Here is a 14,075-nt window from a genome sequence, read left to right as displayed (position 1 = left end):
TTTGATTCAAAATTCTAAATTTCTAAAAATCTAAAACGTTTCAAAGTTCGAGTTTAGAAGTTTGAAGCTTATTTCAAATACCCCAAAATACAAAAATATTACCGAACTTAAGAATGTTAAGTGTATATTTTCTTAACAGTAGATTAAACATGTTTAAAACTCAATTGTTTAAAATATAAAATTTGTTTTTGGAAATTTGAATTTTAAATATTTAAGGTGAAATCTAAAATCTCAAAATGTTAAACCTGTTTAGAAATTTGAAATTTTTGAAATAAAATATTAATTGTCAATATATACCAAATCAGTTTGAGTTTTTGAAAGTTAGATATTTGAACTATTATATTAACATTCTAAATCTCTAAATCGTTGTAGAAATTTGAATTGTGTAAACATGGTAAACACGGATCAGTATAAAACTGCATGAATAACTTAAGACTAAAATTATACCAATAATTGTACCCATAATGTATACATTAACTAAAGCTCTAATTCCTATATTTGATTCTTAACAAGTGCTCATGCACTCATATAAAATGTTTCCTGAACCTTAACAACTAAAATATTACAAAACAAATGTAAAATATAATCATAACATAGCTTGCAGGGCAATATTGCATTTAAATAGACACTTTAACTTGACAAATCTATAAAGGAATAAAAGACATTTATATGTCATTTTGAGTTATCTCTCTTATTTGAGTATTGTTGAACCTTAACGCCTTTCCTCACCCAAAGTACCATTCTAATTGAACAAAAAAGAATTTTCCTAATAAATCTAACATAAGTTACATACCTGTTGTAACAAAAGTTACTAAGCCTCTTCGTGAACACAGAGTCCAGCCCACCATGGTGACAGTTATGGTGGTGAGACTTTGAGTAGGCTTTTATAATGATTTTAATTTCACACCTTTGTTTCAAGGTTACGTGATTGGCTTTTCCATACTGACCTATCGGGGATCACCTGAGTTATGGGCACTTCCTGTACAGCTAAACTTTTGTCAAATTAATGTTTGAAAAAAAAACCCAATAATTTTCGATCATGAATGAATCAAGTTATTAGCTTTAAAAAATAAACTGATTTTATAATCTTTGGCTGAATAACTAACAGCGGGAAATTAATAATTTTAAGTTAAAATGCTGAAACACCAAAATACAGATCATGTTACAACTGCTGCCTATGATTTTTGTGTGTGTTTGTGTGTGTGTGTGTGTGGGGGGGGGGGGAGGGGGGGGGGCTCTGTGTTTATCCATCACCTTTATGTAAATATGCATTTTGGACAAGTGTTTATCATGTTTAAAAAACTTTTACCAACTCCAATCCAAACCCTTAAAATTTCAATTTTAAAAACTTGAAATTTACAAAATACTTAAAATTTCTTTTTCACTTTGTTATTAAAACTAGGGGGAAATCGGTAATTTCAAAATTAGTCTTTTGGGATTAGTTTTTGAAAATCAGCAATGATAATTTAAATATCACTGCACAAATATAAACACAATCACAGAAAAGTTAATTGTAATTGTAATTGTATATTATTCAAGAAATACAAATTCTTAGGTCAAGAAATGATAGGTAATTTAGACATTCATCACCACATTGCATTTAAATATCTAATGGCTGCATGTACATATATCATACTTAATTATAATATAATTTTTATACTATCAATAATTCAAAGATTTACCCTGTTGATACAATACATTTGAAAACTTAGCTTTCTACATGCTCCAAAGCAAATCTAAATAAAAATTTGTTTTATTAAATATGTAGTAACCCAAACACCAACCCCTTTACTAGGCATATATATAACGTAAAAAAAAAGATTTTTAGATTTTTAATTTATATTTCTTTAATATTTAAAAAAGGAGAAATGAAAAGAAGCCATCATTTAAAGTTAATTGCTGGTCAACACTGGTAAGAGTGTGAGGGATGTGTCACACTGTCTAGTGTCAAGGTGTATAAATGGGATATATCTCCTAAACAGTAGCTGTCTTTAATAGCAAATGGCTTCAGGAGTATGTTTGCTTCCTTTTGTATATACTGTCGAAAGTTAAAAAAAAACATGCTGGTTTTCTTGTGAAGTTTGACTGACATTATTGATTTCAATAAAGCCTATTTTAAATTTTTAACAATTTTTGATATTTTTAATTTTGTCCAAAACTATTTGCCTTTGATAATTCTATGTCAGTAATAAAGGATTTTTATCTTGGCATAATAATGGTTGTTTCAATTTAATCAAAATTACTTTTAAAACAACGTTTCTGTTCACAGAACTTTTGTTTTGAATAATTATAGATAATCAGCATGCTCACAATTATTCCAATCTTTGAAATCAAAATACTTTCATCAGTGCAGCACATGTTAATAAAAAATAATTGCACCAATTTACCTGAATTGCTCGGTGTTCAAACTAATTTAGTCCCCCAATTGTTTTATACAACAAAAAAACAAAAGAAACATGGTTAATTCTAGAAGTGGTTGAAAATATCAATTTATTTTTTTAAAAATCATGCCTTTAAAATTGACAAGTGTAATTTAATTATTCTTTGGACTTTCCACTATCTCATGTATTGTCAAATATGTGTCCCCTAACCAAATGCAAAACACTTCCCTTTTTCCCCAAATATGAACTGCATTATTATGCAGATAATTTTTTAATGCACATAACCTCCCCTTGCCATCTTGTATAAAAAATTCATTTAAATCATTTACATTGATATTAAGATTAAAGCTGAAACTTATGTGGAAGCATCCTGGTATAATTTAGATTCTAAATTGTTCAAATAATGACCCCCAGGGGAAGGGCGGGACCACAATGGGGAATCAAAGTTTTATATAGAAATTTTTTTTTGAAAATCTTCTTCTCAAGAACCACTGGGCCAGAAAAAGTGAAGCTTATGTGGAAGCATTGTGGGGTAGTGTAAATTCTAAATTGCAGGAATCATGACCCCCGGGGGAAGGGCGGGGCCATTATAGGGAATCAGTTTTACATAGAAATATATAGGAAAAATCTTTGAAAATCTTCTTCTCAGGAACCACTGGGCAAAAAAGCTGAAACATATGTGCCCATGGAAGGATCATGGGGTAGTATAGATTTCAAAATGTCTAAATTATGATCAGTGGGGTAGGGTGGGGATGCATTATGTATAACAAGGGGGAAATGTGGTAAAGAACAGAATGGTAAAAGCTTCTCAGGTGAGCGATGTGGCCCATGGGCCTCTTGTTTATTGACAGGATATTAATTCTATTCTTTTTTTCCAGCTGATGTCCTAAATGAGAAGAAAAAATGTGGGAAAAGGCAATTTGAAAAGACTCAAACTGAGACCATTAGTGAAGACTTGAAGAAGAAGTGCTGTCCATCCAAGTGTTTGCAGAAGATTCCCACAAATGCAGTTTTTTCCATCAGGAAGCAGTTTTGGAAACTGGTCATCACGCAGCAGAATCAGGAGATTGCAATTCACCGTGGACAAGTTTGTGCAGAACAGTGTGTGTTGGCTGGAATTTTAGTGTGCAGTGAATGCTGGCGTATAGTTCATGGAGTGTCTAGATCACGGTAATTATTTTGAAAATTCTTCACTATAATCTCAGTACTGTGGTTTCATCAATTTTTGTTGGTATCCATTTTCAATGATTTTATAAGAAGGACATTTTCAAGGATACATAATTTCGCGGAAAAAAAGCAATTTTGATACAATTGAATAGCATACATGTATTACTTAATTCAATGAACATTTAAATTAGTGGATCTGCTCAACAACGAAATCCTTGTAAATTGGTGCTCAATGAATATTAATGAAACCACAGTATCTAGAAGTCAAAATCCTAATGTTTTTAATGAGCTAGCAATTAATATTTATTCATAAGTTTGTTATGTTTCCTGATGACAAAATTTCTGTGCGCATTTGTGTATCCTTGAAAAGCTGTATGATATTGAGTATGCAGAAACTTAAGTCAAGTACTAACTTTATTATGCATGTTAGGTCATTGAGTATCTTAGTAGGCTGGGTAGAATTCCATTCCTTTATAGTAAGGGAGACAAGGTCCTAAGGGGCCATGACAGATTGCTTTTAAAAAAAAAAAGGAAGATAAAAAGATGTTCATACATGTCCTTCATAAAATTCACAGAAGTTAATTCTAAGAATAGTCATGTTAGTTGTTTCTACTCTATACATCCTGACATGTTTGAATTAAAATGGCAAAGCATTTAAATATGTAGTATTAGAGTATTACATGTATAGTATGACAAAGTAAGACTGTGTGATATGAATCATTATTTCAAATTTAGTCTTGGTAACATTGGCAAATTTCCTGGTTTGATAGGGGAATATATTAAATAGATTTGATTCCCAAATTTACTTTAGAGAAATTAATTAACATTCAAATGAAAAAATGTTCTCCATTGCACTTATTTTAATCCTCCTTTCCTAAAAAAAAAAAGAAAGAACAAAAACAGAGTACTCAATCAAAAGATTGATGTCATTATATGGATTTAACTTAGCATGATAGTTAAAGGTCAGTATGAATTTAAATACACAATGGTACCCGTAGTTAAAAAGTAGTAGTACAGTAAATGTGATTTTTTAAAAAAAATTGAATAAACAGAAAAAATTTTTTAAAAATTACTGTCTCGTTCCAGCTACTAGGATTTGTCGGCCCATATATCAGTCACATTCTAATTCATTTATGAAATATAATTCAATATAACGTATTGGAATTTTAATTCTTGAGAAAATAATGTAAAAGCACATCTTCTTGAATTCCTCAAGTATGCATGATTTGGTTTGCAGTCTTACTACATATGTGATGCATGTTTTTGACAAACATGTTGAGAACTTGCTACTGTTATGGTTAGTGACAAGTTTTGCATGAAAATGCACATTTTTTTTGTATGTGTGAAAGTTATTTTGTAGATTTTATTTTAACTTGATTAAATCTCTGAATTATAGAATGTTGTATGAAATAGTTGTGTCTTTAAATCTTTTTTATGTTTTACACTCCATACATGTAACCATAAGAATTTTTTCATTGGTTTGACTGTGGAAATTAAGTTATCTGTCCCAAATAAATCTTCAACAACCACATCTCCCATTTTTCAAAGACTCAACTTGTTTAATCAGATCATTATATGATTTAAAATGATAATTAAAAAACTTTAGTTTAAAGATTAACTTAGAAGATTCTGATATTGCTCATATTTTTCATGTTGATTTTTTTTCAACAGATACATAGAGCAGAAGTATGCCAAGAATCCATCAGCTGATCGAAGGATAGGCATGAAGTATGGCCATGAGCGTGTTTCCCATTTGTCCAATTTCCTTTCATCTCTGGGAGACAAACAAGGAGAACAGATGCCAGACAGGGCCAAGATCATGCTTCCCACTTGCATGACCCAGAAGAGTGCCTATAAGGAGTATGCAGACGACCATGAAACCCCCTTCAGCTACAGGCATTTTCAGAGGGTGTGGAAGGAGAGATGTCCTGATATGAAAGCTTCAGAGGTATGTAAACTTTCTTTTTCCCTACTTTTTTAGCTCAACGGAGCTTTGGGCTCAAGTGAGGTTTTCTGATCAAATTTTGTCAGCCGTCTGTCCATCCATCTGTCTGTTTGTCCATCTGTAAACTTTTCACACCTTCGACTTCTCCTCAAGAACCACTCTGCCAATTTTAACAAAACTTGGTACAAAGAATCCTTGGAGAAAGGAAGTTTGATTTTTTCTTTAAATAAAGGGTCAATTTCCACCACAAAGGGAGATAATCAAGAAAAGAAAAAAATAAGTTGGTGTCATTAAAAAATCCTCTTTGCAAGAACCACTGTGCCGGGAAAGTTGAAACTTACATGAAAGAACCCCGGGTAAGTGTAGATTCTAAATTATCCAAATAATGACCTATGTGGTAGGGTGGGGGTCACAACATGTATTACAAGGGGGACATTTTGCAAAGAAGAGCATGGTCAAAGCTACTCAGGTGAGTGATGTGGCCCATGGGCCTCTTGTTTTCATTGCTTTGAATTCTAAAAATGCTAAATGAATGTTTAAATCATGAAATATTTATCAAAATGAAAAAAATTGTATGTTAATAAGTATAAATTTAGGAATACTTTTATGTGCATACAATTATCACATTATTTAAGTTACATGGACATATTTCAAAGGAGGAGGAGGCAACTTCACAAAAAAAAATAATTTTAAAGTTTTTTATGTTGAACAAAATGAAAGAAAGAGCTGAAAAAAAAAACAATTAAGAGCACATATTTCTTTATCATGGAAAAAAAATGTAGGAGAAACCACCTATCCCATGTTCCAAACTTGATCTATACATTTGATGACATATAGGATAATAAACACCAATGTCCTGATAATGAATCATGTGTGGTTACTTACAATTTTTCTATTTATTTCAGCGATCAGCTTTCACTGAATGCAAAGAATGTTCCATGTTCAAGCAGCTGAAACTCAGCAAGCTGACCAAAGAGCAAAGGGTGAAACTCCAGCAACAGAAAAAGGCACACTTGCTGATGGCACGGTATGTATATTCTTTTTTAAAATACATATTTTAGAGTATATAAATTAATTCTCCATTTCTCAGGCCATTTTTCCCAAAAAAAGATGTAGATGTGTGGCTTTTTCTTCTTAATTCATTTTTTTATTGGTGATGAATTCAATGAAGGAGGTATTTTTTACCTGAATTTTCTCTGCGATTATGTTAAAATTTTTTCGTTCATTACGTCCTTTCCATGTCTGATTAACAGATTTACACTATCCATTTCAGTACTTATAAGTTTATAATTGAATATCGTACACATTATCTTCAAATGTATTTTAAAATAAAGTATACAAGTCTCTTTAATGGCTACTGGAAAGTGAGAGCAAACTTCTTTTCCCAGATTATGCCTACATAACCAAATTTTTCTTTTATCAAAAATATAATAAATTTGGAAAGCGGGTACCTCGAATTGGATATGAGCAGGTCTGAGAACAGTAATTTCAGTTTTATATAGCCTTATAAAATAAATATAGTGTGTGTACTTAAAAAAGCATGCTCTATATTTTTTAACGGCTTTGGTTCAGATAGCAATGTGTTAATTCATGGTTACCATTAAGAAATAAATATGATATGATGTTTTCATAAACATGCTTTGGTCTGCCATTTTATCAGGCCTAGAACATTGAGCCAAATTTAGTTAGCTATTATCAGCCAGATGGACATGCTAATTGAACAGCAATAACAGCTAACAGATAAAAATTTTACTTCATCTCATAGACAATAAATAGTTAATTTTTATCTTTAGTGCTAAATATGTTGCGCTAATTCACGACTATGCCAACCAATCCATACCTGGTGTTTTGGCTAAATTATGAATGTGTTAATTTATACATGCAGCATTCTGTTATTACGAAAACTGTTCATGCTTATTATGTTCCCCAAACGAAGTTGGGGAACATATTGTTTTTACTCTGTTTCTTCTTATTATTATTTTTCTTCTTCCTGGGCACTTTTTTGTCCGCGAATGATCTCGTAAACTACACATCCAACTAAGGTGAAATGTTTTTAGGGTCAGTAGACATGTTATGAAAATTTGCGGAACGAAGGTCATTTTGCGCGCACGTGCTTGCAAGAGCGCGCACGTGCAACACGTGAAATGACCAATATAATGTATATTGCCGTAACTTTTCTATTTTTTGATGAAATGGTTTGGAACTCATAATGTAAGGATATATTAGTAGTATAAACAAGATGACGTGGTCAATATGGCAAGAACTCACGCGCATGCACGTGCGCTACGCTCTGATTGGCTGAAACTAAAGTCTCAATATCTTTCTTGTTTTTTGACGAAATCCTCTGAAATTTTGATCATAGCCATGCATTAGGATATCCTACAAAATGATATATACCAATTATCATGAAAACACGTGCATGCACGTGCGCTGCAATCTGATTGGCTGAAATTTTAAATAGCTATAACTCCCTTGGTTTTCAACCAAACTGGATGGGATTTGGAACATAGATATATATAATGGACTTCTACAAGAAGGTATGGTCACCATGCACATGCATGCACGTGCGTGTACAAATGCTGCAATCTGATTGGCTGAAACTTTAAACAGCCATAACTCCCTTGGTTTTCAACCAAACGGGGTTGGATTTAGAACATAGATAGATGTAATGGACTTCTACAAGAAGGTATGGTCACCATGCTTATGTATGCACGTGCGTGCACGTGAAATGGGTAAAATCAAAAATGCACTTGAATGAGCGGTTTTTTAATACTTTTGGATTAAATACTTTAATATTTAGCATATTAAAATATATAGATTGTTTAGACAATATGATATGGTCATTACGCACATGCATTCACATGCGCAAGTGTGCAGTGATAAAATTTTAATGAACATGGTACACTTCTGGGTAAACGTTTTTAAAGTTTCAAATGCATAAAGTTTGTCTTATTTAATTACGCTTTCGGGGAATATGACTATAAAAGGGATTCGGGGAGCGTTTGGGGAACATCTGTAACGGTCCCCGTTACAATTAGCACTAGTTATTATTATTTTTTTTCTTCTCGGGAAAATTTTGTCCGCGAATGATCTTGTAAAGTACACATCCGATTAAGGGGAAACCTTTTTAGGGTAAGTAGGCATGTTATGTAGATTTGCGGAACGAAGGTCATTTTGCGCGCACGTGCTTGCAAGAGCGCGCACGTGCAACACCTGAAATGACCAATATACTTGAAATTGCCGTAACTTTTCCATTTTTTGATGTAATGCTTTGATATTAAGAATATATAGACATATTATAAATGTAGATAAGATGTCATTGTCAACATGCCATTTTGCGCGCACGTGCTTGCAAGAGCGCGCACGTGCAACACGTGAAATGACAAATATAATGGATACAGCCGTAACTTTTCTATTTTTTGATGAAATCTTTTAAAATTTATAATGTAAGGATATATTAGTAGCGTAGACAAGATGATATGGTCAAAATAGCAAGATCTCACGCGCATGCACGTGCGCTTTGTTCTGATTGGCTGAAACTAAAGTCTCAATATCTTTCTTGTTTTTTCACGAAATCCTTTGAAATTTTGAACATAGCCATGCATTAGGATATCCTACAACATGGTATATAGCAATTGTCATGAAAACACGTGCATGCACGTGTGCTGCAATCTGATTGGCTTAAACTTTAAATAGCTATAACTCCCTTGGTTTTCAACCAAACAGGATGGGATTTGGAACATAGATAGATATAATGGACTACTACAAGAGGGTATGGTCACCATGCTCATGTATGCAAATGCGTGCACGTGAAATGAGAATCAAAAATACACTTGAATGAGCGTATTTTTTAAATACTTTTGGATTAAATACTTTTATATTTAATACATTAAAATATATAGATTGTGTAGACAAGATGATATGGTCATTACGCACATGCATTCACATGCGCACGCGTGCAATGCCAAATTTGAATGAACTTGGTACACTTCTGGGTAAACGTTGTTAAAGTCGCAAATGCATAGAGTTTGTCTTATTTTATGAAATTGACAGGGAATATGGCACCAAAAGGGAGTTGGGGGCGTTTGGGGAACATCTGTAACGGTCCCCGTTACAATTAGCACTAGTTATACATGATTTTTATTTTCAATATGTATTGTCTCTGTAGAATAGCCAGGGAGAAGTACTACAAACATTCCAAAAAGGCAGCAGATCGTCCAGACAAATACTTGTCTATTATAATAGACAACATGGACCAGGCAAAAACCAATCTGCCCAGATTCCCTACATATCATAAGGTGAAACATATTTGTGTTCTAATGTGATCAATTCTCAAATTAAAATAGACGGTTAAATAAGTTGATTCTTTTAAAAAGAGAATTTTTTTTTGGAGCATGAGAGTACTGTTTACAAGTACGAGTCATGAAATCTACAACAATTTTTTTTTCTTCATAGGGAGATGCCACTCTAACGAGAGTTCACCACCATGTGACTGGCGTTCTGGAGCACGGTCAGAAGAAACCCTATCTGTTTACTTGGACGGACAAATTTCCATGTGATGCGAACATTACCATCAACTGCCTCCTCAAAGTGCTAGAGGATGTTTCCAATGTAAGTAAAATAATTTTATTCTACAAACCTTGTACTCTTCTACTTATAAAGGTGCAAGGCATACTTACATAAACTGCATCAAGTTGCATTACACTTTCCCCAAATTCATGTATTGATGATATTATTCATATACGAACTCGTATTTGTAATTAAAAAAGTCAACTGAGTCACTCACATAACCTATTGCTATCTTTGAAATGTTTTGAACAATGTAAATTTTTGTTTTATAAATTGAAATTAACAGCATGGAAAGGAAACATTCAAGAGCATTTCAAATTCCATGAACAAAATATTTTTTTTTTTAATAATTAAGTCTTCTTTTTAATCCTTTAGCCAGGTGTCTACAGCATTCTGTGCTTAAATGTTTCTTATACATTTTTTTTCTAATTATTATATCAATTACCAGTAATCTTATTGCTCTTTTTTCCACAGGACATGTCGCTTCCTCCAACTCTTTACATCCAGGCAGATAATTCAGCCAAAGATAATAAGAATGTTATTCTTATGGGGTTCCTGGCCAGTCTTGTGCAACAACGAATTGTTAAGAAGGTAAATTTTTGGCTTGTTGTTTCTATAAGTTTTAGCTCACCTGAGCCAAAGGCTCAAGTGAGCTTTTCTGATTAAAATTTGTCCGTTGTCTGTCGTCGTTGTTGTAAACTTTTCACGTTTTCATTTTCTTCTCACGAACCACTGGGCCAATTTCAACCAAACTTGGCACAAAGTATTCTTGGGTGAAGGGGATTCAATTTTGTTCAAATGAAGGGCCACGCCCTTTTCCAAGGGGAGATAATCATGAATTAGAGAAAAATTATTGGCATTTTTGAAAAAATCTTCTTCTCAAAAAACACTGGTCCAGGAAAGATGAAACTCATGTGAAATCATCCTCAAGTAGTGTAGATTCAAGTTTGTTCAAGTCATGACCCCTGGGGTAAGGGTGGGGCCAAAATGGCCGATTAGAGTTTTACATAGAAATATATAGGGAAACCTGTTTAAATCTTCTTTATAAGTACAAATTTTTGTCCTATGCTCGGCACTCAGGGCCTTTGAGCAGTGAGGGATCTTTTTCGTGCCAGCACCTACTGTGACACGGGACCTCGGTTTATACGGTCTCATCCGAAGGACCGGTTTCCACGTCCCACAGTGGGATTCGAACCCGCAATGAAAGGATCGACTTCTTTCTCTGCGACTCTTGAGCAGACGCTCTAACCACTGCGCCATGCGGGCGACTATTAGTATATAGAAATAAACTTTTAAATCAAGTTAGTTTTATTTGCATTGCCATATGAACAAAATTGTATTTTATTTTGGATTATTGCCTTACCCCGGTACTTCAAATTATTTTACTGTAAATGAAGTATTCAGTTTGTATTTGTGTAAAGAGGGTATGTGTTGTATAATACCGGTATGTGCAGTTTAATTTATATTTCCCCAAAAAGTAAACAAAACAAAAAAATTGCATTTATTGCACATATTTATTTTACGTAAGGGTTGATTTTTAGGAATACCAATACATTGTATTAGTTTCAAGGTATGAATGACCTGATCAGTTTTCCTTTTTTTTTTTAACAGATCAAACTCTCCTTCCTCATGGTGGGCCACACTCACGAGGACGAGCTGTTTTCTCGGGTCTCTGTCCACATCTCTAGGACCCCCATCCAGACCCTGCCAGTGCTCCAGGAACTATCAAGGGAGGCCTATAACCCAACACCCCATGTGGAGCATTTGGAGAACATCTGGGACTACAGGCAGCTGGGACTGTCCTCTAGTGTGCACTTAGTGGGACACAGTACCCCCCATGTGTTCAAGTTTACCAGAGAGGGAGATCAAGTCTTCATGTCGTACAAGGAGTGGCCCCTGAAATCCTCCCCTTACAAGAAGGTAGACGTCACTGGGCTGGCCAGTGCCTTCCAGGAGGACCCTGAGGCAAAGACACAGATGACCGAGAAGGGAGGAAGGGTTTTCCAAGCCATGGACGTGGACCTTCAGAAATGGGAAGATGGAGGCAAGCTTTCCTCTTCCGATGTGGAGTGGTGGAGGCAACATTTGGCAAGGGAAAGACAGTTTCCAGCACCTACAGCCAAGAAGGCCAGTGAATTTCTGCACCACTCCATGGGAGAGGACGGACCTGCAGTACCACTTCCAGCCATGCAGGGACTGGAAAACCACATAAGAAATCTAAGAAGAGAGTCAACGGTACGTTTTAATATTTCATATGTATACTTCTGTTTTAATTAGTGTAATTATTTCTGTTTAATCTCAGAGATGTGCATCTTACACTTGAATTCATCTAAGTACCATAAAAAATTAAGGCATTTTGTATCCAAGTTATCAAAACGAATGCTGCAGCTACAGCTAATTGCATGGATTGAAAATCCATAGCTTTCAAAATATTTCAAATTTTTAAACAAGTTTTTTAAAGATTGACAACAAATCATATGTGAGAATAATTGAACAGATTTATATTCTAGTATCTACTATATGGGATATTTTTAGAAACTGTATCATAGGAATGAAGAGATCGAATAACATCTGAAAAATAATGTTCACACATTTTTTTTTACTATTGACTGTACTTGTACTTAATTAGTGAATATTTAATTTACAGAATATTACTTTTTTCTTTTTAGGTCAAGGTGGTTAATCGCAGGAGCAGAGACTGAGTCACCAGCTGGGACTTACTTTGCAGTGCTTAATTTGAACTAATTCAATAATAAATTGCACATCTTAGGAAGTAAACCTACTTGTAAATTAGTGATTTTGAACATACATATCAAAAATGTTTAACTGCGTAATGAACTTCTTGTAAATTAAGGTATAAATTTATTTTGATTCTAAAGCATAAGTCTTATTAGGGAAAGGAGCAAGTGAGCAAAATTTATTAATTTCTGTATATTATATCTATAATAGCTATTTTCTGACTTATTTCAAATGTTTTCTTGATTTTTAAAAATAATTTCATTGGGATTTATAGAATGTCACCTTTACTATTAAAGCAATGAAAAGGGTTAGGCTGCTCTAAATATTTTAAGAGAGTTAGTTTAACCATCACTTGGTTTAATAAAATGTTTAAGGATGAAGGGTAGGCACAGGGCAAGGAGTTTAACCCAGTCTAAGAATTATAGCATAAAGATATCCAAGTGGTATATTACCATTAAATACTGTATATTGGGGGTGGGATGGGGGTGGGGGTGTAGGTTTTCTAAATTTCTAACTTTGAGATTGGTGACTGGTTTAGGTTATGCTGTAAGGTAAATATGGGTAAGACTGTAGGACTACAATTATTATTATTATTATTGATTAGAATTAGTATGGTATCAATGTACATGTGTATATTTTGTTGAGTTTTATATTTATCAATATGATTGTTATGTATGCCTATGTACAAGTTCAACAAAAACACTGATGATGATAATACACTATTTTATTAACTTGTTATTATTATCTAACAATAATATGCATATCATAAAATATTATTTGTTGTTTATGCTATGCTTTTATGATTACATAAAAGGAAAATTAATGCTTAGTCAACAGTCTTATGTTTGTTTTTTTATTGTTGAGTGTAGTGTTGGTGGAGGTAGGGTAGGGTCAAATCCTGAAAGTGCAGCTATCACATGTATCATGAAATGGCGTTTCAGTCTTATATGTTCAAGAAATTGCACATATTTAAAAGAAAGAGTTTCCCATTCTTCAATTCTCATCATGAAAACAAAATGGAAATAAGCAAGTTCAAAGAATTGTGGTCCGTGTAAATGGTGTGGTACCTAAAGAAAGGTCTTGACACAAGGAATACACATGTGAAATTTGAAGTCATAGCTCAGCTTAATCAAATGCTATGGGCAAGGTTAAAGTTTTTGTGACAGATGTCTAGACTGACAGATTGACAGACAGACGAATGAGATTTAATGTCCTCTCCCTTTCTCAAAAGCGGGGGACAACAAACGATATACATTTGATCTGAAGATCGAGAT

At 33.6% G+C, this 14,075-nt stretch overlaps 1 protein-coding gene across 1 annotated transcript; it reads left to right on the top strand.

The window, feature by feature from the left end:
- The first annotated feature begins 3,263 nt into the window (after positions 1–3,263).
- On the top strand, positions 3,264–14,054 carry LOC134243211 (uncharacterized). The gene is made up of 8 exons (XM_062725443.1): positions 3,264–3,551; positions 5,220–5,496; positions 6,399–6,520; positions 9,662–9,791; positions 9,949–10,104; positions 10,537–10,653; positions 11,674–12,297; positions 12,732–14,054. The coding sequence occupies exons 2-8, from the start codon at positions 5,272–5,274 to the stop codon at positions 12,762–12,764; spliced, it is 1,407 nt and encodes a 468-aa protein (XP_062581427.1). The 5' UTR covers positions 3,264–3,551; positions 5,220–5,271; the 3' UTR covers positions 12,765–14,054.
- The last annotated feature ends 21 nt before the right edge of the window (positions 14,055–14,075 follow it).

Source organism: Saccostrea cucullata, unplaced genomic scaffold (genome assembly GCF_032062105.1).
Source record: "Saccostrea cucullata isolate Sc308-1 unplaced genomic scaffold, CSIRO_AGI_Scuc_v1 ctg2505, whole genome shotgun sequence".
NCBI lineage: Eukaryota > Metazoa > Mollusca > Bivalvia > Ostreida > Ostreidae > Saccostrea > Saccostrea cuccullata.
Note: the sequence above shows the minus strand (reverse complement) of the source record. Positions and strands in the feature narration are given on the sequence as shown.